The sequence below is a fragment of the Misgurnus anguillicaudatus genome, unplaced genomic scaffold (genome assembly GCF_027580225.2).
Source record: "Misgurnus anguillicaudatus unplaced genomic scaffold, ASM2758022v2 HiC_scaffold_31, whole genome shotgun sequence".
NCBI lineage: Eukaryota > Metazoa > Chordata > Actinopteri > Cypriniformes > Cobitidae > Misgurnus > Misgurnus anguillicaudatus.
Window position 1 is genome coordinate 3,518,038 of NW_027395281.1, and position 25,185 is coordinate 3,543,222.

The 25,185-nt window shown below is 37.6% G+C and overlaps 1 protein-coding gene across 3 annotated transcripts in view; it reads right to left on the reverse strand.

Moving 5' to 3' along the window:
- LOC129452697 (NACHT, LRR and PYD domains-containing protein 3) overlaps nucleotides 1–25,185 on the reverse strand; it is a 224,675-nt gene that overhangs the window by 127,844 nt on the left and 71,646 nt on the right. The window contains exons 1-2 of one of the 3 annotated variants that reach the window (XM_073865353.1): nucleotides 3,553–3,660; nucleotides 2,041–2,111 (exon numbers count right to left, since the gene is read on the reverse strand). The exons of the other annotated variants lie outside the window; for them this stretch is intronic. Of the exons in view, the coding sequence (XP_073721454.1) occupies nucleotides 2,041–2,108 (68 nt within the window). The 5' untranslated portion in view covers nucleotides 2,109–2,111; nucleotides 3,553–3,660. Of the gene's footprint in view, nucleotides 1–2,040; nucleotides 2,112–3,552; nucleotides 3,661–25,185 lie in introns of those variants that run through there. 3 annotated transcript variants of the gene reach the window in all.

A 25,185-nucleotide genomic window follows, 5' to 3' on the forward strand; every position in this document is an offset into this window, starting at 1 on the left:
GTTACAGCAGCCGCGAGGACAGTTGAAAGTGCAGGCAGTAACAGCCAGTCGCGTGAAGGAGTCAGATTGGTCGAGGGCGAGGCACTGTGTTAAAAAAAACTACTTCTATAAGTATTATATAAATGTACACTGTAAAACCTAAAAGTTAACTCAACTCATACCATTTAAGTAAACCGGTTGCATTAGTTTTAAAAGACATACACTTGAGTACTGTGAACTTAAACAAATTGAGTCATATGCAGTTATGCACTTATATTTAAGTTCACACTACTTAAATATAAGTGCATAATTGCACATGACTCAAGTTCACAGTACTTAAATGTATGGGTTTTAAAACTTAAATGGTCTAATGCAACTGGTTTACTTAAATGGTTTGAGTTAAGTTAACTGTTTTACAGTGTATGCATATGTTCTTATATAATAATAAAAATATGATTGGTTCAGTAACTTCAGTTTGAAATTCATTGTCTTTTATAAGTACATTAAATAAAGAAAACTATTGGATTATCTAGCTATTATTGTATTAAGTATAATACTTCTATAGCCTACGTATTATATAAATTTATTTATATGCATATGTACTTATTAATATGATTGGTTCAGTTTGAAATTCATTATCTTTTATTATTAAATAAATAAATAAATAAATAAATAAATAAATAATACTATTACTGGATGATCCGCAAACTGGGAAAGATAAAACAATTGCATGGAAGTGATTGAAGACATATAAATTGCGTGCACACTTTCAGGGCAAGAGCGGATAGAAATTCCACGCATACCTGGATGCACATGAAGTCAAAGGAAACCCGCCAGCTGAGAGGTTCACGCATCATTTTAATGTATGCTAATTTGGGCAACAATAATGCCCTCTTGACATTTGTCATTAAAAGTCTTAAAACACTTTTAACAGAAACCACAATCAAGCTTATAAAATACAATCTGCATAAAAGAAGTTGACAGTAAAATTCATGTCCATTTCTTGACAGTATTTACTGCTGTTGTTAATAAATATTTAAAGTGGTTGTCGAGGGGTTTTGTGTCTATCTTTTCAGTTAATCTTCACTACCCCTGCTCCACTTTTAATATATTCATTCAAAGTTAATCTATTTATGTCTTACTAGCATATTTTTCATGCACCTAAATATATGATATGATCTATACTGATATACCTGCTATATACCAGCTAATAAATGTTGTCTTAATTTGGGTGGTCAGACTGAATTTGAAATTCAATCAGCATCTAATTTAGCTAAACCAAGTAAATTTGCTCGTATTAAAGTCATTTTAGGATGCCAAAGTCAAGTTTAATCATATAAAATGTATTTTACCAGCAACAAAATTGTGGCCAGTGAAAATGCTGAGTGGCTAGTAACTTTGGAAAACAACTAGCCACTTCGGCTGGTGAGCAAAAAAGTTAATGTAAAGCCCTGGTTACAGTTATTGTTTTAAATAGCCAAACCAAGTTTAGCCTGTTAAATACCAAATAAACATATTGTTTATGTATACTTTCATTCTTTCTTGTTTGTTGCTTGATAAGAAAAAAAAAACGGAAATCGAATCCGAATTGGCCAATTTGCTTGTTAAGAAAATCGGTGTAAAAACCGTCCATGAAAAATCAAGATCATGCATCCCTACTACAGAAACATTAGACTTTAAAGACAACAACAATAATAATAATAATAATAATAATAATAATAATAATAATAATAATAATAATAAGTTTAATTTATATAGCGCCTTTCCCAAGCTCAAGGTCGCTTCACACATTACAGAATTTCAACAAAAGTACACAATACAAATTCATATTCGTCGGACATTTGCCCAGGACGAGAGTCACATGCAGCTGCATGAGAGAACAGTAGAAAACAGATATACATATACAAACCACAAAACAATCAGTACAAGTGATAGGACTCTACATAGATGACAGTACATAAACCACAGACTCAACATTGCAGTTAGCATAAGTGACAAGGACTCAGACTTAAAGCTGTAGCTTCATGCATCTTTCAAAGGACTTCATGTAGCAACTCTTACCTCAGTTTCTCAGTTTCTCTCATCTTAAAGGTGAAGTTCAGCACTGATGTGTTGATGAAAACAGTCATAACCTGGAGATCACAATGTGTGTGTTAAATATCCAAAGAAAATGAGCCACAGATAAGCTATAGAAATCTAATTTCTTTTTAAATATGCTATAGTTGCCTAAATGCTAAAACTATATTGGCATGCAGATTAACCAAACTCTGTATTCCTTTCAGATCATTTATTTATTTCAGTTATACAGTAGCACACTCTTTACTTTAACAAAAAAGACACAATTTATCTTTCATCATTTACAGATACAGATTAAAAATAATATATTATGATAGAAACTTCAGGTACTGTAATGCAGGGTTGACGTTTGTATTTAATTCATCCCACAATAAAAGACAGCACTCGCATGATTCGCATACCTTTACTGTTAAACAGTTTTTGTTTCCTGACTAATTACTGTTGAAGAGCTCACTCTTTTCAAAGAACTTTCGTTTACAATATACAAAACTATAGCGCTGAATGTTAAGTTTAACCAGTTTTCTTGATTATGGCAACAAAATGAGAACACGCTGAGTGACAGTCATCCGCGTCAGCTTGTGCGGAAGCTCGAGTAGTGTTTGATATTGCGGAGTGACATGGATATAAGGCAAAAAGCCCTCAAATAGTCCCGGTGTGTTCTCTACGGATCTTTGCTAAATGAGTTTCTCTATATTGTAGTTTTTATCTTATTTTATTGTCACTTCACTTAGTAACGGTCTATTTAAGACCTCCCACAAAATGACTTAAAATATATGAACACAGATATATTTTACAGCCATATTACCTCTAATAACATTCATTTTAACATTAACCAAAGCTGTTCATTAAATCACTTACATGTTGAAATGGTTTTGTCTTCCTGTAGCAGAAAGTGTAATGTTTGCGAATACTTTCGGTTTCACTTTAACACAAATCACAGTCAAAAATAAACAAAAATTAGCGATTTAAACTCCACATCTGTATTAATTTTGTTTTACCTTTGTGTGGTTTTTTCAAAATTATGACAGCTTTGTCGCCTGTAAGTTCATTAAACGTATTTTAGAAGAAAAATCCAGCTTCTTACTGACGCCATGCTTCCCACTTTAAAAGAAGCGGTTAAAAGAAGCGGTGCTTCCTCATAGGCAGCCCAACTTTTAGGGAGGGGCCGCGCTCTTCTCTTTTTCGGACTAATGTGTGATGGATCTTTATTGTGTTTCTTTAGTTTCTGTGAGAATGATATACAATCAAAATAAACTGAAAAACAGAGTTATGAGAGAAAACGGAGTGTTAAAAAATGTATTCCTAAAGTAGTTTCTCAGCAAACATTAGCCTACACATTCTGCCACAGGAAGACAAAACCATTCAAATGTAGGCCTTAGTACGTCTTTTATGAGCAGCTTTGGTTAATGGTAAAATTTATGTTATAAAATGTATTATGTTGCTTACTAATGAATGTATATAAAACAATTTTATCGTAACACATTGAGCAACACTCACGCTGTTTGAAGATTCACTCACTTCTTCTACTTTATTCTAGAGATGCTGCCGCGAAACTAACGTTTCGACACTCTGTCGAGATCCCGAAGCGTAGATGTTTCGAAACACGTGCTCCGAAATGTGATTCGAAACACAAATGTCACGTGATGAAGTAATTCGAAACACCAAAGTTTATTCAGTACAGAACTCACCCAAATACAGAACACTGTTTCCCCCTAGTGGTAACTCTTCATATAGCACAACATTTAGCTATATATATAACAAAAGGTAATATGGCTGTAAAGAATATTTGGGTTCATACATTTTAACTAATTTTGTGGGAGGTCTTTTTCTAAAGTAAAAAAAGACCAGAACTACATGAAGTGACAATAAATAAAGATAAAATCTACAATACAGAGAAAATAATAGTGTCAATAAAAAACTGCGAATTTACAAAGCTGGATTCAGCCTTGTCCGAAAAACCCTTAAGTTTAAATTCCATTAAACGCCATAATATTTGCAGATTTATACAATTTAAATCACACTTACATATAGAAAACTGTAATTGTCACACTTTAGCATAAATCACGATTGCACATCTCTAATTATTAAATCACTACAACTTTTCTTTTGAGCTGGGTTTTCAATTTTGAAAGCAGATCAATGTGTTCAGTATGGAGCGAATTTTGTGCCATAATTATACAAACAAATACAGCATTTTGCAAACAAAGTCAATCTGCTTTGCAAAGGGAAATCTCAACTCGCAAAACAACAGAAAACGCTTTGCAAATAATAAAGGCAATTTGAGAGAAAATGCAGAGGTGGTACTGTGTTTTGTAAATGTGATCATGGTTTTTTCACAAATGTGACCATGATTTTCTCACAAATGTGGCCATAATTTTCTCACAAATTTGGCCATAACTTTCTCACAAATGTGACCATGCAATTCAAAACAGCAGATGGCGCTGTTTCAACTTTTTCAGGCATTTTCAACTAGTCTCCCTGAAAAGGCCCTGCATTTTAACTTACATATCACTCCTGGCAGTGCCAGCAACTGAATAAAGACATATTTAACTTGCTGGGCTTCATTCTGTTAATCTCATTGAATTTATTGAAAGTGTTAATAATAATAAATGTTTGTTAATAGTAAACAAATTCTGTGTGTCAAGACATTGAATTCAACTTACAATGCTTATCAAAAGATGCAGGATAACAAATAAAACTCTTTGGAGCAAGAGTGTGGTAGGGACACAATAAACCCAACATCGGCTGTCTGGACAGAGTGGCCGGTTCAAGCAACAGTAACCAACCAACCAGGATCATAGTTGGTCTTAGCTTGTCAGGCTAGGAGGACCAGTTTAAAGGAACACGCCCACATTTTGGGAATTTAGCTTATTCACCGTATCCCCCAGAGTTAGATAAGTCCATACATACCTCTCTCATCTCCGTGCGTGCTGTAACTCTGTCTGACGCAGCCCCCGCTAGCTTAGCTTAGCACAAAGACTGGAAGTGGGTGGCTTTAGCTAGCATACTGCTCCCAATAAGTGACAAAATAACGCGATCATTTTCCTATTTATGTGTTGTGATTTGTATAGTCAAACCGTGTACAAATAACAAGGTGATATGAGACACAGCGATCTTTTAACAGTATACATACTGAGAACTATATTCTCTGAAGACGAAGCACTGCCGCATGGGCGGAGTGATCTGCTCGCAGCACACGAGAAGCCCCTGGTGAGGAGCAGAGAGTTCGGTCAGAATTGTGCAAATCACTCCGCCCATGCGGCAGTGCTTCGTCTTCAGAGAATATAGTTCTCAGTATGTATACTGTTATTGCTGTGTCTCATATCACCTTGTTATTTGTACACGGTTTGACTATACAAATCACAACACATAAATAGGAAAATGATCGCGTTATTTTGTCACTTATTGGGAGCAGTATGCTAGCTAAAGCCACCCACTTCCAGTCTTTGTGCTAAGCTAAGCTAGCGGGGGCTGCGTCAGACAGAGTTACAGCACGCACGGAGATGAGAGAGGTATGTATGGACTTATCTAACTCTGGGGGATACGGTGAATAAGCTAAATTCCCAAAATGTGGGCGTGTTCCTTTAAACCTGCTACTTTCACCCTAGCCAAGCTGGCAAAGCTTCCAGCCTAGTCAAGCTGGTTTTGGCTGCTGTGATCACATTTACAAAACACAGTACATATTTGTAACACCTCTGCATTTTCTCTCAAATTGCCTTTATTATTTGCAAAGCGTTTTCTGTTTGTTTGCGAGTCGAGTTTTCCCTTTGCAAAGCAGATTGAGTTTGTTTGCAAAATGCTGTATTTGTTTGTATAATTATGGCACAATATTCGCTCCATAGTTCAGGCCCCATCTGAGGGTTGCCCCCTAACACAAAGAATGTTATATAAATAATATGAAGATATACTTAAAGCAACTGTGTAAAACAAATGCAAACAGGGTGTAGCAGGGTGACTGAATTCGTTAGTGAGGATATCATTCACCTGTGCTTTATTTAAGCCCCCGCCCCTTTCTTGGTTGATATGTGTGTTTGTCATATGGCATGCGTCTTGGGCTGTTTCTCAATTCCAAGAACGCAAAGAACGGACTTGCGTCCTCGTGGAGATCGGTCTTGCCAGGTGACCTGGGAAGAACGAACTCGGAAGTTTTGCCGCAATGACTTCTGGGGCGTAAAGCGATTTCAGCAAGGCTGCACTCGATGCATCCTCGATATCAAGAACACATCCGGGTATTTTCATGCGTCCTCTGTCCTTGCGTTCTTGAGAATTGGAATGAACTTCGACCGTTAATGATGACGTAGAGCGAGGACACGAGGACGCAAGATCGCTGAAGAACGCATATTGAGAAACAGCCTTGGTATCGGCCTTGTGGCGTCATCCGTGGTTGCCGCAGGCTTGGACTGTAAGCTGGCTTCCTCGTCTGCTGTGTGTTGGCTGCATACGCCACACAGGTATGAGTAGCCGGTTTTCTTTATAGCAAAAAAATTGACCGTGGCCAATAATTTACATTTTTGTTTTCGGTGGCATTGATAGCATGTCATTGACAGCATGGTGTTCATTACTGAACTGTTGCACTGCAAGATGATGCGCGACTGCAAAGCGGTTTGTGCGGCGGGATCATTCTGCGGTATGTACCCTTATAGATTCGTGTGTTACTAATTTGTTTCTGTTTTTAATATTATCTTTCTGCTCAGCAGGACTTCCCTGCATAACTGAGAGCCTTTGGGCTATTCGCCAGAGCGTGCCAATGCTGAACTGTGACAGTGTATAATTGCGACTGCGTCGCTGTTTTGCCTCGACGTTCATCCCCTTAGCAACCGTTGTGACTCGACTGCACGTTGCTATCGGGTATTGTGCCCGCTATTCCTCTGACTGTGCAAACTGGTTGGGTGTTTCATCTGGCCCCAGTCTATTTAACTCCATTGGTTTGAAGCTCTTCGTATGTATGTTTAATTGTTTTAATGTCAATTTGTTTTGTGGTATTGGGTCCTAATTATGTAAAGTGGTTAGACCCTTGAATTATTTGATTTGTTTAATTTTTTTTGATTGTATTCATGTTTTGTGTGCTCAGTTTTTGTCTTGTTACAGGAGCTAGGGGGTTTCTGGAGGATGCAAGCATCGCGGCCATTGGTGTGGTGTATTCACACTTAGTGCTGTGTGTCTTCTACCATTTTAACCCTTCACGTGTGGGTATTTGTAGTGGATTATTTGGGGGAGTTTTCCAAATTTGGCGGCGGCCTGGACCTCCAGATACCTCTGCTCTTGAGTTTCTTAAAATTGAGAATTGTTGTGTTTGTGTCTTGAGTAGCTTCTTATTGATGTTGTTGATCATGTTTATAATGCCAGTCTAAATTTTAAAGGGAAATTTCCAACTATTTATTGAAAACTGACGAATAAAGCTTTTCTACTTTTTCTATACCTGCCTCATGTCCTCTCAAACACCCACTCAGAACGAACCTGTGTGCCCTTAGGGCTATTTCCCTGGGTTTCCAGGGTGGCGTAGTCGATCGTATATTGTCATCTGGTAAAAGTGTGGTAAATCTTAATCAATTCTAGTACCCACTCGGTGCCGTACTGCTACAAGGGCAAAAATGCTTTTTAAGTTCATTCTTATCTCACATGGGTTTGGTCCGCTGCATGATTTCCTCCTTTTTTTCCTCTACAAATGAAATTCCAGAAACACCAGTAAGTTTACTGTAAAGCTATTTATTAATAATTATTATAACTTAGACTTATATAGCGTAGGACAGGTGGACAAGTTTTGTTTTTGGAGCTGGACCATAAAACAATAAACACATTCTGTGTCTATTTTTGAGAGACCTGTTGTCTCTCTCCGCAGGGGTCACAGATACCCAGGAACTGATCTGTATTTCACCCCCTCTCTCTTCTCCCTTAAGGTTTTGGTTACTGGAAATATACTAAAAACATGTAACATTGGGTATATCATATGTTTTGATGCTACAAAGGTTTCATCTTCATGTTTGGTGTTGTTTTAAAGGTGATGGTGCAATGGTTAATAATTAGTTACATTTATATAGCGCTTTTCTCAGTGCTCAAAGCGCTTTACATATGAATGGGGGAATCTCCTCAACCACCACCAATGTGCAGCATCCACCTGGATGATGCGACGGCAGCCATATTGCGCCAGAACGCTCACCACACACCAGCTTATTAGTGGAGAGGAGACAGAGTGATATAGACAATTAGTATGAGGGATGATTAGTAGGCCAATGGGCAAGTTTGGCCAGGATGCTGGGCCACAGCCCTACTCTTTTTCGAAGGACTTCCTGGGATTTTTAATGACCACAGAGAGTCAGGACCTCGGTTAAAAAGGTCTAATTTCTATAATGTTAAGAGAAAGTATATCAAAGTTTAAAACTTAAAGACATAATCTGTACTCCTGTGATGGGTGTCAACTCATGAGGAGATCTAGATCACAGATGGTTAACAGTCCCATTTGGTGCTCCTTTAGGTCACGAGAACCGACCAACCAAATCCTGTTTTGAGATGTTATTATTCTTTGTCTCATTCTGTGTATATAAGGTGGCTTGGCAAGAGACTCTGGGAAGTATTCTTTAGCAAGAATCTTCCCCACACTTTGGGTGTGTGTATTCAAACATCATGGAAGAAATCTTTAACAAGAATCTTTCTAGACCACTTTATGTGTCTTTAATTGTCAGGTATGAATTGTATTTTGTGAAACGTTCATTTTTCTATGCTGATCTTTTAGTGAATGTTTTGATATATTTGTAATTGATTGATTTGAATAACCAAATTATTGATTTAAGTGTAACCTGCCTGGCAAAATAAATTGTTAATCTTTACTCAGTTTAAACTTGTCAAGTCTTTTCTTGTATTCTAAGTATTTAAAAGAAAGATACCGAAGGGGGCCTAGATTAGGAAAATTACCTCTATTAAAAATATGATGTGTATAATTGCCTCACTTTATAGGTTGGATGGAGAAATGCCTCAACCTAAACTATAGATGGATCCTCTTATTTTCAATGTGTTTTGGAGAAACCTCTACTTTTAATTTAAGTAAGAAGGAGAATGCCTCTACGCCCAGCTGTATGGAACTGCCTTAGCACCTTCAGGATTATAACTTATTCTCTATGTATATTTAAATAATTAAGAGAATGAAAACATAATAATAATAAATATAAATTATGATCAGCATCAGAATAATATTGATAATTTATGAATTGGAGTCAGATTATAATTTAACTACCAAGGTAAAATAAATCAATTGAAACCTAATAAATGGAATTATTATTGTAGAAGCTCTGAGGAAGGAATGAACACGAGACCCCTTCACCCACTCCACTTGCATCCGTCGTTGGGCTTGTGGGTGGTACCTTACAATAGCGCCTTTCATGGTACCCAAGGTCGCTTAACTTATTAACTTTGAACATCAGATGCACTGATTACATTCTCTTTAATTCAGTTAATGCTGATTTATTGTGTCATTACACTTTAACATGTGTTAAACACATACACATTCCGCCAACTCTGTGTTATTATTGAAACAACACATTTTGTGTTACTTTCAACAAAAAAAATCAACAGAAAATTGCACATAATGTGTTAAAGCTCCCATATTACTAAGCTTTCTAGAGTTTTATTTTAGGTAATGATGTACTTAATAATATATATTTGCAGTTTAAGTACCAAAAAAATTCTGTATATATTTTTACAGCTCCTCTTTCAGGAGCTCTGCTAAGAACAGGTGGTTTTGACCTTTAATAAGTTATATTCATGAACCTCTCTTCTGATAGGACTGTTGTTTTATAAGTGAAATACGAAGTTAAAATAAAGCTACCTATGGAAGTACACTAAGTGTTAGTTTCTATACACTAAATGTTAGGTTAGTAAACCAACAGACACAGAGAGACTAAAAGTCTAACTAAAAAACAGTAGTAGAACACAAACTTAGCTTTAAATGTCATTTCATTACTTGTAATATCTGTATTTTTTAAAATATAAGGATGCATTTTCTGTAATGCAGCTTTAAAACAATATGCATTCATGTGTAAAGCACTATACCAATGCTCAAACATGGTGAACACAAACTCCCGCCTTCTTTTATTTTATTGTTGGAATTCTGCTCAGCTCTATAATGTGATTGGTTGGAATTGGTGTTTCGTCTTAAGAAACACCCAACTTCTTTCATTTGATTAGTTCTTGCTTGGCCGTTTAATTTGATTGGCCATGAACAGAATTCAACTCCTGCCTTCTTTAATTTAGATTTTTTTTTAAATGTTGACACTGATGTGCGCTGTTAGACCGCTGCACTAAGCGACTCTGTGTTTTAAAGGAGGTAGCAACGACAGCATTGAGTTACAATGGGTCCAGAGAAAAACACTGTAATGGATGACTAGCAGTTAAATCGAGGTCATTCACTCATTTGGATTGTATATGAAGAGTTTGGTTCCAAAACGCGATAAACTGCATTTTTGAAAAAAATTAGTTACAGCTAAAATCAGTATTATATCAGGTCAGTAGTTAAAAGTAAATTCTTAATTTTACGCAAAATCCAATATCTGCCGTGTTATTCTGTCATCTTTTCTCCCTTTTTTCCCAAAATGCGATAAACGCCACTCCCCCTTTTTTACAGAACGCAATAAATCCATTCCAGAAATTACAGCGCACCATTCCCGGCAATGTAAACAAACAATGGCGGCGCGCTGAGTACACGCATAAACATTAATAGCACAAACATTTAAATGAACTGAACTGACGGTTCTGACAGTTTTTAGCTTGAATGCCAGCAACAGCAACGCTCAACCTGTTGAAGACTCATGTAATCTGTATGAAATTTATGTCAGTATCCATCTTATGATGTTTTCAGTAAAAACAATAATATCTAACTATTTACACAGGCTTAGTGTCAGAAATGTGCTTGTTTGAACTGTGACAGTTGTATGAATGTATCTTTAGTTTTATATTAGTTTATATTGCTCCGATCAGCTTCTGCTTCATGCTTTGGTGTAACTGTAAAGTACAACATGATGTTTTCAGTCAATGCATGTAGAGTCAATATGACTATAAAGTGCTTTTGCTGTCCTCATCAGAGTCATCATAAATATAATCCAAAATAATGAATGTCTGCGGTTTTATTAAATGGCCAAACATTTGCACACATACAAGTACAATGATAAGTCTCTTGAAATATGTTTTTCCCAATTTATACCATTTTCTTTGATTGGATTAATGCGATTTTTGCATGTCCCGGACACTGCCCAGCTAACTGTAAAAAGTGAATAAATTCCAAAACTTTTAGATTTTTCTTATTATCATCAACAAGATAAACAAAACATTTTAATAATTTATATTCAATTTTCATAATAATATTAAGCATTTTGCATGTGTACCCGAAATTGCTGTCCATCCTGTCATTGTAAAATAATAACATAATAACATTAATATATTAATATTGATTTTACATTGAATTAGCATGACAGGGTGGACATATTTAGAAGTTCATTTGTATGGTATCTGCTTGCAGTTAATTTATAAAAAGTGCTGGAGCTTGACCAATATGCTTATACTTAATGCAAAACATATGAAGTTCAATGGAAAATTTTAGATTTTGGGGAGTGGATTAACAGTCTCAAAGGCACTTTATAGTGATATTAACCCATGTTTGAGTGCCTTCATTTAAAAATATCTTGCATTGAGATATATATATATAGACGGTTTCATCGGACGCACGTAATACACGTCTGGATCTGAACCTTACTTCCGGTTTCGTTTTTTTTAATGGTCTGACTAGTTGCTAAACTGATCTCTTGAACAAATGCCTCGTCGAAAATAACAAATGTTTTGGTTTCCTAGGTAATCTATGTGGGTTTTTTTTGCTTGTTATATAAATAAACTACGTTTAAAGAACTTTGTTATTTATTCTTAGCGGACTTTACCGGAAGTTACGTGCAAACCGCGACAGGCGCTTGTTTATGTTGTTACTGCTGAAACCGTCTGTATGTGTGTATGTTTTTGTAAGTTTTTTTTGTAAAAAAAATACTTCAATGTCCGAATACCTAGGCCTAGTTCTGGATTAGTCTAAACCCTGTTTGTTTTGTAGACACAGCAGGGCTGGTTTTAGATATTTGGAGGCCCTAGGAAAAATTTATATTGGAGACCCCTGGCATCCCTCTAATTTTCAGAATAATGCTGAGAGAAAATGTCAAAAAAGTGTTTTTCCTACCCTATAAGAAATAATTTAAGCATTAAAGTTATCATACATGTTTTACCCATTACTTTAAATTTTTATAAAGTTAACAAATTAATTAAATTTATGTTAAAAATTTGAAATGATGCAAAACCACATGTGTGTTAAACATTTTAAGGCAGGTAAAATCCACAATTTTTCAGATAACACAGGATAACAGATTTGCATTCCCCAAAGTAAAATTAAAAAGACACTATAAAACCCTAACCATAAAAAACTATAGATGAACACATCCTATTATTTTTACAATACCTTATATACACTTTAATAATTATACAAATTATACAAATCAGCTGCTACTGGAAGTTAAACAGACAAACTACTAATCAGAATAATTAAATTGTTGAATAATTTTTCAATAAATATATATCATGATTTTATGATTTGAAAACTAAAAAAATGTGTAAAGGACTTACAAGATATACAGTTTAATTTAGGTACTTTAATAACGGCAGTTTTGTTTGCTGTTTGACTTTAAATACAAACCTTTTTAACTTGACTATTTTGATAGTCAGCAATGCTATCATGCACATGCATTTAAAGTGTCTAAACAGAGTCAGCAGCGCTCAGGTTTGATCTTTCCTGAAATTATGTTGATACATAGAACAAAGCCAAGTTTATTTTAACAATGCATTACAATCATTTAAAATACATGCATCATGTGCTGCACTGTCTTTCCATGCCGGTTCGCTTAGCAGGAAACAAAAGAATGTGATAGCTGCTTTCAGTGTCACTTAAAGTCAGTCAGCTGCAGAGATCTGAATACTGTTCATCATATAGGCTAGGCTCCTTCGACTTCATGCGACGCTTCAAGAACCGACAGGTGAATGACATCAAAGTACCACAAAAGATATTCAAGAAATCATATCGTTCTCGCGTTACTTGGATGTCATCTGCCTGCGGTTCTAGCGGGTCCACATAAAGTCAAACTCACCTTAAAACTTTATTTGTTGCTGTCAGTTGTGATTGTCGGACTAGCATACATGGATTTAATGGTTATGGAGGCCCTGCGAGCTTGAGGCTCTAGGCATTTGCCTACTCCGCCTATATGTAGCGTCAGCCTTGAGACACAGCGCTTATTTAACGGGGTAAAGTTAGTTTTGTTTTGGACATTCGTGACACATTCAGTACTGAACGGCAATGAGCCCAAAATAAAACATATTTATAAAAAGAGCAAAGCTGATAATGTTTCACAACCTTCATTAACAATGGTTTCTGTCGATATAATAACCACTGACCCGCAGAAGCCGTCACAATCTCAATTGTGCTGGAGAAGCGCTCTATTTGTGGAGCCGCAAATAAGGGGCCGTGGGGAAAGTGCAGGTTTTCTTGTTTTTTTCTTAACTTGATGTTTTTGTAATAGCTTTTTTGTAAAATGTCCTATGAACAACAAACCAGTGTCATTCAGTACAGGGGGACAGGGGACAGCTTTCACAACTTCTATTTTAACCCCTACTGGTGAAAAATGGAATTGCATGTCTAACATTAACACTCTTTTTGTAATAGCGTTGTCCATCGGGGAGACAGACACATCAAACAAGTGTCATTCAGTACAGAGGAACAGGGGACAGCTTTCACAATATCTCTTTTTAACCCCTACTGGTGAAAAGCGGAACTGCATGTCTAACATTAACACTCTTTTTGTAATAACTTTGTCCATCGGGGAGACAGAGACATCAAACAAGTGTCGTTCAGTACAGAGGGACAGGGGACAGCTTTCACAACTTCTATTTTAACCCCTACTGGTGAAAATTGGAATTGCATGTCAAACATTAACACTCTTTTTGTAATAGCGTTGTCCATTGGCGAGACAGACACATCAAACAAGTGTCATTCAGTACAGGGGGACAGGGGACAGCTTTCACAACTTCTATTTTAACCCCTACTGGTGAAAAATGGAACTGCATGTCTAACATTAACACTCTTTTTGTAATAACTTTGTCCATCGGGGAGACAGAGACATCAAACAAGTGTCGTTCAGTACAGAGGGACAGGGGACAGCTTTCACAACTTCTATTTTAACCCCTACTGGTGAAAAATGGAACTGCATGTCTAACATTAACACTCTTTTTGTAATAGCGTTGTCCATTGGCGAGACAGACACATCAAACAAGTGTCATTCAGTACAGGGGGACAGGGGACAGCTTTCACAACTTCTATTTTAACCCCTACTGGTGAAAAATGGAATTGCAAGTCTAACATTAACACTCTTTTTGTAATAGCGTTGTCCATCGGCAGGGCCGCCTTAACCTAATGTGAGGCCCCGGGGCTAAGAGGTTTTGTAGGCCCCCCTTCCCCTCGATTTATAGTCTCTTTTTTAAGTGTATTATCTAGGTAATCTACATCACAAAATGCATTAGTTTCTTTCGAGACATACAACAGTGAGTTTTCCCTCTTTGAGCCAGAAAACACCATAATATTGTCATTAACATATCACTGAGTCCACTTGAGCATAAACACAAGACACTTTATTTAACAACCACACACACAACTTGTGATGATAATAAAACCAAAATGTGTGAAAGTTTATATGTTTATAAGCTTCATGTTTATATAGTTTTTGGAATATAATTTGCAGAAAATTGCCACTCACTAACTAAATGCTCACCACAGTTTTAAAAATATAATAAGTTAAAGTTAGTTTTAAAGTGAAAATGCATTAATGATAAGAAAAGATAAGTCTTTATAGACAGAATCTTGTTAAATGCATTAATGATAACAAAAGATAAGTCTTTATAGACAGAATCTTGTTTTTTAATCAGTTGTTTATTTTGTAGGCTATTGAAGATGCATTGTATTTAGTATTTATGCATACATAAGCATGTAAAACGACCAAGTATGAATATGCACAAGACAGACAGGGAACATACCTGTATATAAGATCTTAAGATAAGGAGATTATAAATATGACTGGTGCTATCAGGGGATGATCATTTGAGATGGTCTTGTCGCTCTTTACTTTCTTAGACTTGCACCTTTACCGTTGCGTCTCTTTCTCGTCTTTCTACCAACAGATGTGTGTACTGTGAGCTGACGTCGCGTCAAACTACATCGCTCCAGCTGCGCACGCGTCACTGATATAAACGCGAGTAAACTTAAACTTTATAACAACTAACAGCATTATATGCGGGAACTCCTTTCTTAATTTAGCGGCACAGTTTCTTGTGCACGGGTCAGAGACTTCTGCATGCCAGAGAGCTGAACAAGCACAGAGAGAGCGAACGAGCGAGCGCGCGCACGAAAGAGAGAGAGAGAGAGAGACCTGCACCTCACTAGTGCTTATTATGAAATTTCAGAAATGACTCTTTCATTTGTTGGTGGATTATTTCCCGTTTCTCTGTCACACTCAGTCTAACGTGCAGGAATGTCAAGTTGACAACGCGCACTTAATTACATTACGCGGAATAAAAAATATGTTACGTCTGACATTTTATTTCACGTTAAGTTACAACGGACCAATCAGCAGCCATGTAACGTGCAATTAGAGTGATTGACAGAAAACCCGACAAGTTACAAAACAATATGACATTTTCAGCTCGTCATGAACGCAAACTTGGGAGGCCCTTGAACTTGGGAGGCCCCTGGGCTTCAGCCCAGGTAAGCCCGTGCATTAAGGCGGCCTTGTCCATCGGTGAGACAGGCACATCAAACAAGTGTCATTCAGTACAGGGGCACAGGGGACAGCTTTCACAACTTCTATTTTAACCCCTACTGGTGAAAAATGGAATTGCAAGTCTAACATTAACACTATTTTTGTAATAGCATTGTCCATCGGTGAGACAGACACATCAAACAAGTGTCATTCAGTACAGGGGGACAGGGGACATCTTTCACAACTTCTATTTTAACCCCTACTGGTGAAAAATGGAATTGCATGTCTAACATTAACACTCTTTTTGTAATAGTGTTGTCCATTGGCAAGACAGAGACATCAAACAAGTGTCAGTCAGTACAGGGGGACAGGGGACAGCTTTCACAACTTCTATTTTAGCCCCTACTGGTGAAAAATGGAACTGCATGTCTAACATTAACACTCTTTTTGTAATAACTTTGTCCATCGGGGAGACAGACACATCAAACAAGTGTCATTCAGTACAGGGGGACAGGGGACAGCTTTCACAACTTCTATTTTAACCCCTACTGGTGAAAAATGGAATTGCATGTCTAACATTAACACTCTTTTTGTAATAGTGTTGTCCATCGGCGAGACAGAGACATCAAACAAGTGTCGTTCAGTACAGAGGGACAGGGGACATTTTTCACAACTTCTATTTTAACCCCTACTGGTGAAAAATGGAACTGCATGTCTAACATTAACACTCTTTTTGTATTAACTTTGTCCATCGGGGAGACAGACACATCAAACAAGTGTCGTTCAGTACAGAGGGACAGGGGACAGCTTTCACAATATCTCTTTTTAATCCCTACTGGTGAAAAATGGAACTGCATGTCTAACATTAACACTCTTTTTGTAATAGCGTTGTCCATCGGCGAGACAGACACATCAAACAAGTGTCATTCAGTACAGGGGGACAGGGGACAGCTTTCACAACTTCTATTTTAACCCCTACTGGTGAAAAATGGAATTGCATGTCTAACATTAACACTCTTTTTGTAATAGTGTTGTCCATCGGCGAGACAGAGACATCAAACAAGTGTCGTTCAGTACAGAGGGACAGGGGACATTTTTCACAACTTCTATTTTAACCCCTACTGGTGAAAAATGGAAATGCATGTCTAACATTAACATTCTATTTGTAATAACTTTGTCTATCGGGGAGACAGACACATCAAACAAGTGTCGGTCAGTACAGAGAGACAGGGGACATCTTTCACAATCTTTTTTTAACCCCTACTGGTGAAAAATGGAATGCATGTCTAACATTAACACTCTTTTAGTAATAGCGTTGTCCATCGGCGAGACAGACACATCAAACAAATATCATTCAGTTACAAAAAGAGTGTTAATGTTAGACATGCAATTCCATTTTTCACCAGTAGGGGTTAAAATAGAAGTTGTGAAAGCTGTCCCCTGTCCCCCTGTACTGAATGACACTTGTTTGATGTCTCTGTCTCGCAGATGGACACCGCTATTACAAAAAGAGCGTTAATGTTAGACACGCAGTTCCTCTTTTTACCAGTAGGGGTTAAAATAGAAGTTGTGAAAGCTGTCCCCTCTTCCTCTGTACTGAACAACACTGTTTGATGTGTCTGTCTCCCTAACGGACGAAGCTATTAGAAAAAGAGTGTAAATGTAAGACATGCAGTTCCAAAAAAAGAGTGTTAATGTTAGTGTAACCCACCTTAAAGTTTGGTTACTAAGACCATAACTTTAATATTAGATTGGTCAATAACTATATAAATATATACAAATTAATACACAGAATAAATATAAATATAGCAAGAACAAAAAGTTGTTTACATTATATTTTATATAAACATTATATTGAAAGTGTTTAATAAAAGACTTTAATTTTGTTATAGTCAACTCCTAGGTGACTGGTTTGTTTTTGAATATATTTGAAAAGACTGTTATTTTGGTGCAGTTATCTCCTAGGGGACGGGTTTGTTTGTCATTCTGGAGACTCCACTTGAAATGTAATTAGAAGTTATTGACAACCCTTTTAAGAAAAATTATACTTTTGTAATATAATCTAACTATTTTTCTAAATCTGAATCATCTTACCATTCCTTGTTGTACATATTTTGTCTACATATTGTTGAGGCTAGAAGACTTCTGTTGTTTTATCCCAAATTCCGATTGTTTTTTTTATTGAGCTGGAACACTGAGCTGGAACACTGGATGGCAAGTCAGTTCTTTTAATCATTTTATTGAAAAGCTTTTATTTGAAACTTTGGGAAAAGAGCTCTTATTTATTTATTTTATTATTTATTTATGTGTATTTATTATTATTATATATTTCTCAATATTTAACTGTGGTTATCTCTTTTGTGATCAGAATGAAATATTTTAAATAATTTATTGCTGTAATAAAGCTACTGCATTTTTCTTCCACTCTTACACATTGTCCTTGTCAATTTACTCCCCCCTCAATGCTGAACCTAGAACTAGCCTAAACCTAATCATAACCTATAGAGGCACCTCCTTTTATTTTAAAGCAATACATTTTTATTCTAGTTAAGTAGAGCAGAGAGGTGCTACATTAGACATGCAGTTCCTCTTTTCACCAGTAGGGGTTAAAATAGAAGTTGTGAAAGCTGTCCCCTGTCCCCCTGTACTGAATGACACTTGTTTGATGTGTCTGTCTCACAGATGGACAACGCTATTACAAAAATAGTGTTAATGTTAGACATGCAATTCCATTTTTCACCAATAGGGATTAAAATAGAAGTTGTGAAAGATGTCCCCTGTCCCCCTGTACTGAACAACACTTGTTTGATGTCTCTGTCTCGCCGATGGACAACGCTTTTACAAAAAGATTGTTTATGTTAGACATGTAATTCCATTTTTCACCAGTAGGGGTTAAAAAGAGATATTGTGAACGCTGTCCCCTGTCCCCCTGTACTGAATGACACTTGTTTGATTTGTCTGTCTCCCTGATGGACAAAGTTATTACAAAAAGAGTGTTAATGTTAGACATGCAGTTCATCTTTTCACCAGTAGGGGTTAAATAGAGACATTGTGAAAGCTGTCCCCTGTTCCCCTGTACTGAATGACACTTGTTTGATGTGTCTGTCTCGCCGATGGACAACGCTATTACAAAAAGAGTGTTAATGTAAGAACTACAGTTCCATTTTTCACCAGTAGGGGTTAAAATAGAAGTTGAGAAAGATGTCCCCTGTCCCTCTGTACTGAACGACACTTGTTTGATGTCTCTGTCTCGGCGATGGACAAAGTTATTACAAAAAGAGTGTTAATGTTAGACATGCAGTTCCATTTTTCACCAGTAGGGGCTAAAATAGAAGTTGTGAAAGCTGTCCCTTGTCCCTCTGTACTGAATGACACTTGTTTGATGTGTCTTTCCTGCCGATAGACAACGCTATTACAAAAAGAGTGTTAATGTTAGACATGCAGTTCCTCTTTTCACCAGTAGGGGTTAAAAAGAGATATTGTGAAAGCTGTCCCTCTGTACTGAACGACACTTGTTTGATGTGTCTTTCCTGCCGATAGACAACGCTATTACAAAAAGAGTGTTAATGTTAGACATGCAGTTCCTCTTTTCACCAGTAGGGGTTAAAAAGAGACATTGTGAAAGCTGTCCCCCTGTACTGAACGACACTTGTTTGATGTCTCTGTCTTGCCGATGGACAACGCTATTAGAAAAAGAGTGTAAATGTAAGACATGCAGTTCCATTTTTCACCAGTAGGGGTTAAAAAGAGACATTGTGAAAGCTGTCCCCTGTCCCTCTGTACTGAATGACACTTGTTTGATGTGTCTGTCCCGCCGATAGACAACGCTATTAACTTCAACTTCAACTTATTTATTTATAAAGCACATTTTTCTGCAACTATGTTGCCCAAAGTGCTGTACACAATTTAAAAAAGAAAATCATAGACACACTTTATATAGCACACACTAACTAATCGACGTAAAAACATTAAACCCATAACAAGTACAAGGAATAAAACATTTTAAACACATAATACATTTACAGACTACCCAATAAAAACCAGCAATCACTCCTCTTCAAAGGCCAAACTAAAAAAAATAGTTTTTTAGCTGGGATTTAAAGATCACTAATGATGGTCCCTGACGGATGTACATTGGTAGACTATTCCACATTTTGGGGGCTATAACGGAGAATGCCCGATCCCCTTTTGCCTTCTTTTTGGATTTTGGAACAGTCAACATCAACTGGTTTGCAGATCTTAAAGGCCTTGCTTGTGTGTACAACTCTAAGAGGTTAGAAATATATTTAGGGGACATACCGTGTAGTGGTTTAAAAACCATGGTTAAAATTTTAAACTCAATTCGAAACTTAACTGGTAGCCAGTGTAGTGACGATAAAACCGGTGTGATGTGCTCTCTCTTTTTTTTCCCCGTCAGTAGTCTAGCGGCAGAATTTTGTACTAGCTGTAACCGTTGTAATTGCCGTTGACCGATTCCTACATACAACGCATTACAGTAATCCAGTTTAGAAGTAATAAAAGCATGGACCACTACCTCTAGATCTTTAAAACTCAAAATAGATTTTAATTTTGAGATCATTCTTAGTTGATAAAAACTACTCCTTACCACCAGATTTATTTGTTTCTCAAAGCTAAAAACAGAATCAAAAACGACACCAAGATTTCTCACCGTCTCCTTTACAGTCATGTCTAAAGGGGCTAGGGCTTTTGTTAATTCCTCTTTCACATTCTTTGGGCCAAAAATTAGGATCTCCGACTTCCCTTCATTTAGCTGTAAAAAGTTATTTGCCAGCCAGGATTTTATCTCCTCTATACATGTCAGGAGGGACTGTAAAGCTGATTCCTCCCCAATTTTCAGCGGAAAGTATAGCTGAGTGTCATCTGCATACATGTGATATGATATATCGTGACGCTGACATATAAGGCCCAAAGGGCGCATATATAAAGCAAATAGTGAGGGACTTAAAATAGAGCCCTGGGGGAGGCCATATTGTACAGAAGCCACGGACGATGGGACATTTCCGACATTTACATAGAAAGATCTATTTTCGAAATATGACTGGAACCATTTCAAAACAACGCCACCGAACCCCACTTCCCTCTCAAGCCGATTTAAAAGAGTATGGTGGTCCACAGTGTCGAAAGCGGCACTGAGGTCCAGCATAATTAACACTGAAGCCATACCGGAGTCTGCTGCTACTAACAGGTCGTTTAAGACCCTTACCAGTGCAGACTCTGTGCTATGACCAGTTCTGAACCCTGACTGGAAGTCATCTAGCAGATTATTCTCCTTTAAAAAGGGTATGATTTGAGTTAAAACAGCCTTTTCTATCACCTTAGAAAGAAAGGGGAGCTTGGAAATCGGACGGAAATTCTTTAATTCTAAGGGGTCTAAACCAGGTTTTTTAATTAAGGGGGACACCACTGCCTGTTTAAGACATGAGGGAACCCAACCAGTTGTTAGAGAGCTGTTTACGATAGCTAAGATAGAGGGCCCCAGGATGCTGAACATCTCCTTTAAAAACCGTGGAGGGATAGGATCAAGTGGAGTAGAGGAGGGTTTTAGCTGTTTTACATGATCTGCCAGAGCTGGAAGAGAGATCAAATCAAAGCTCTCCAGTTTACATGAAGCTAGCATCAGGACTTCCAGATAGACATTTGTGGTAGAAATACCTTCTCTGATCAGTTCAATTTTTTTAACAAAGAAACTCAGAAAATGATTACTGGTAAATGGGTTCAGACATGACGAAGAATCTATATCCGGGTTTAGCACTGTGTTTATAGTGCTAAACAAGGTTTTTGGATTTTGATGCGATCTGTTTATCAAGTCTGAGAAGTATTTACCTCTTGATGATTTCACAGCACACTGATAGTTGTTTAATGAGGTTTTAAATATTTCATGAGATATTTGCAGTTTATCTCTCCTCCATCTACGTTCGGCTTTCCTACAGTTTTGCCTAAGAGCACGGGTGTCATTATTAAACCATGGCTGGGGTTGCAATTTCACATTTTTGATCCTGTAGGGGGCAATTTTGTCCATAATATTTACACATGTTTCATTAAAAACAGTAGTTAGCTTCTCTGTATCAAGGGTGGATTCATAATCCTCCATAATAGCCAATCCAGGGCTTACAGCATAAGCATCCGCAAAAAGCTGAGCAATGCTGTCATTTACAGAACGAACATAGCGAACAGCAGGTGCACAGTTTGAGATCCCTGATGGCAAATCAAGATTGAACATTACAGTTGCATGGTCAGATATACAGTTGTCCGCAATAGATAAATTTGTAATACACAAGCCCATGGATATAACTAGGTCTAGGATGTGACCATGTTTATGGGTGGGCTCTTCCACTAGCTGTGTTAAATTGAAAGAATCCACGAGGTCCAGAAACTGTTTTGCCAGTATAGTAGATGGACAACACACATGAATGTTAAAATCACCAATAATAAGAAGATTGTCAGTGGCTGGCACAATGATTGATAAAAAGTCAGCAAAGTCCTGTATAAAATTGTTATCATATCTGGGCGGGCGATAGACAAGAACACAGTATGTAGACAAATCCATTTTGAATGTCTGAAATTCAAAGCTTGTGTATTTTCCTATTTGTAACTGGACACATTTAAAACTGTTTTTATACACTGTGGCAATACCTCCACCCCGACCTGTAGATCTCGGGGTATTTAGAACACAGTAGTTCATTGGCACCAGTTCAGAAAATAAACTATGATCCCCCTGCTCCAGCCAAGTCTCGGTTAAAAACAGAAAGTCCAGATTTTGGGAAACAATAAGATCTTGAAGTATAAAAGATTTATTTCCCACTGACCTCGCGTTTAAAAGAGCTGCTTTTACCGAGGGACGTTCAATGGGCTGTGGAAGTCCTGCCGGGGAGTAGCGTAGTTCTTTCAGAAGTCCGTGATTTTGTTTTCTATTCCGAGGGTGTTTCATAAATAGCTGGCGGGATAATAGCGGCGATTGGTCTGGATATACCGATCGGAGCCACACGCGTTGTGGCCGCCTATCGACACGGCCCTCGCGTGCCTTCCTCGCCAATCTTCCACCACGCAAACCCCGTCTTTTTTGCCGCTTCCTCTTAGGAATCCAACCTCCGTAGAACCGCGATATCTCCGGCGGAATAGACCATGGGTATTTGGGGAAATTGAAGTTGTCACTATCTGCATTTACCAGGCAATCTCCGCTGACAATGACTGATTTAATGTCCAAAAGTGTTGCGTAGTCGTACCTCAGCACAGATAAAGCAGGGCTCATCCACAAAGACATTAACATTAAAATCCATACAATCACACACAAACTTTCGGGAAGTCGACGAATCGCCGTGCAACACGCTGGCGCCATCTTGTGCTAGTGTGCTCAACATAGGAACGGTCCTCTTTCAACACACTTGTAAACACTATTACAAAAAGAGTGTTAATGTTAGACATGCAATTCCATTTTTCACCAGTAGGGGTTAAAATAGAAGTTGTGAAAGCTGTCCCCTGTCCCTCTGTACTGACTGACACTTGTTTGATGTCTCTGTCTTGCCGATGGACACCGTTATTACAAAAAGAGTGTTAATGTAAGACATGCAATTCCATTTTTCACCAGTAGGGGTTAAAATAGAAGTTGTGAAAGCTGTCCCCTGTCCCCCTGTACTGAATGACACTTGTTTGATGTCTCTGTCTTGCCGATGGACACCGTTATTACAAAAAGAGTGTTAATGTTAGACATGCAGTTCCATTTTTCACCAGTAGGGGTTAAAAAGAGATATTGTGAACGCTGTCCCTCTGTACTAAACGACACTTGTTTGATGTGTCTGTCTCCCTGATGGACAAAGTTATTACAAAAAGAGTGTTAATGTTAGACATGCAGTTCCATTTTTCACCAGTAGGGGTTAAAAAGAGACATTGTGAAAGCTGTCCCCTGTCCCCCTGTACTGAATGACACTTGTTTGATGTCTCTGTCTCCCTGATGGACAAAGTTATTACAAAAAGAGTGTTAATGTTAGACATGAAGTTCCTCTTTTCACCAGTAGGGGTTAAAAAGAGATATTGTGAAAGCTGTCCCCTGTCCCTCTGTACTGAATGACACTTGTTTGATGTGTCTGTCCCGCCGATAGACAACGCTATTACAAAAAGAGTGTTAATGTTAGACATGAAGTTCCTCTTTTCCCCAGTAGGGGTTAAAAAGAGATATTGTGAAAGCTGTCCCCTGTCCCTCTGTACTGAATGACACTTGTTTGATGTGTCTGTCCCGCCGATAGACAATGCTATTACAAAAAGAGTGTTAATGTTAGACATGCAGTTCCTCTTTTCACCAGTAGGGGTTAAAAAGAGACATTGTGAAAGCTGTCCCCTGTTCCCCTTTACTGAATGACACTTGTTTGATGTGTCTGTCCCACCGATGGACAACACTATTACAAAAAGAGTGTTAATGTTAGAACTGCAGTTCCATTTTTCACCAGTAGGGGTTAAAATAGAAGTTGTGAAAGCCGTCCCCTGTCCCTCTGTACTGAACAACACTTGTTTGATGTCTCTGTCTCGCCGATGGACAACGCTATTACAAAAAGATTGTTTATGTTAGACATGCAATTCCATTTTTCACCAGTAGGGGTTAAAACGAGATATTGTGAAAGCTGTCCCTCTGTACTGAATGACACTTGTTTGATGTCTCTGTCTCCCTGATGGACAAAGTTATTACAAAAAGAGTGTTAATGTTAGACATGAAGTTCCTCTTTTCACCAGTAGGGGTTAAAAAGAGATATTGTGAAAGCTGTCCCCTGTCCCTCTGTACTGAATGACACTTGTTTGATGTCTCTGTCTCGCCGATGGACAACGCTATTACAAAAAAGAGTGTTAATGTTAGACATGCAGTTCCTCTTTTCACCAGTAGGGGTTAAAATACAAGTTGTGAAAGCTTTCCCCTGTCCCCCTGTACTGAATGACACTTGTTTGATGTCTCTGTCTCGCCGATGGACAACGCTATTACAAAAAGATTGTTTATGTTAGACATGCAATTCCATTTTTCACCAGTAGGGGTTAAAACGAGATATTGTGAAAGCTGTCCCTCTGTACTGAATGACACTTGTTTGATGTCTCTGTCTCCCTGATGGACAAAGTTATTACAAAAAGAGTGTTAATGTTAGACATGAAGTTCCTCTTTTCACCAGTAGGGGTTAAAAAGAGATATTGTGAAAGCTGTCCCCTGTCCCTCTGTACTGAATGACACTTGTTTGATGTCTCTGTCTCGCCGATGGACAACGCTATTACAAAAAAGAGTGTTAATGTTAGACATGCAGTTCCTCTTTTCACC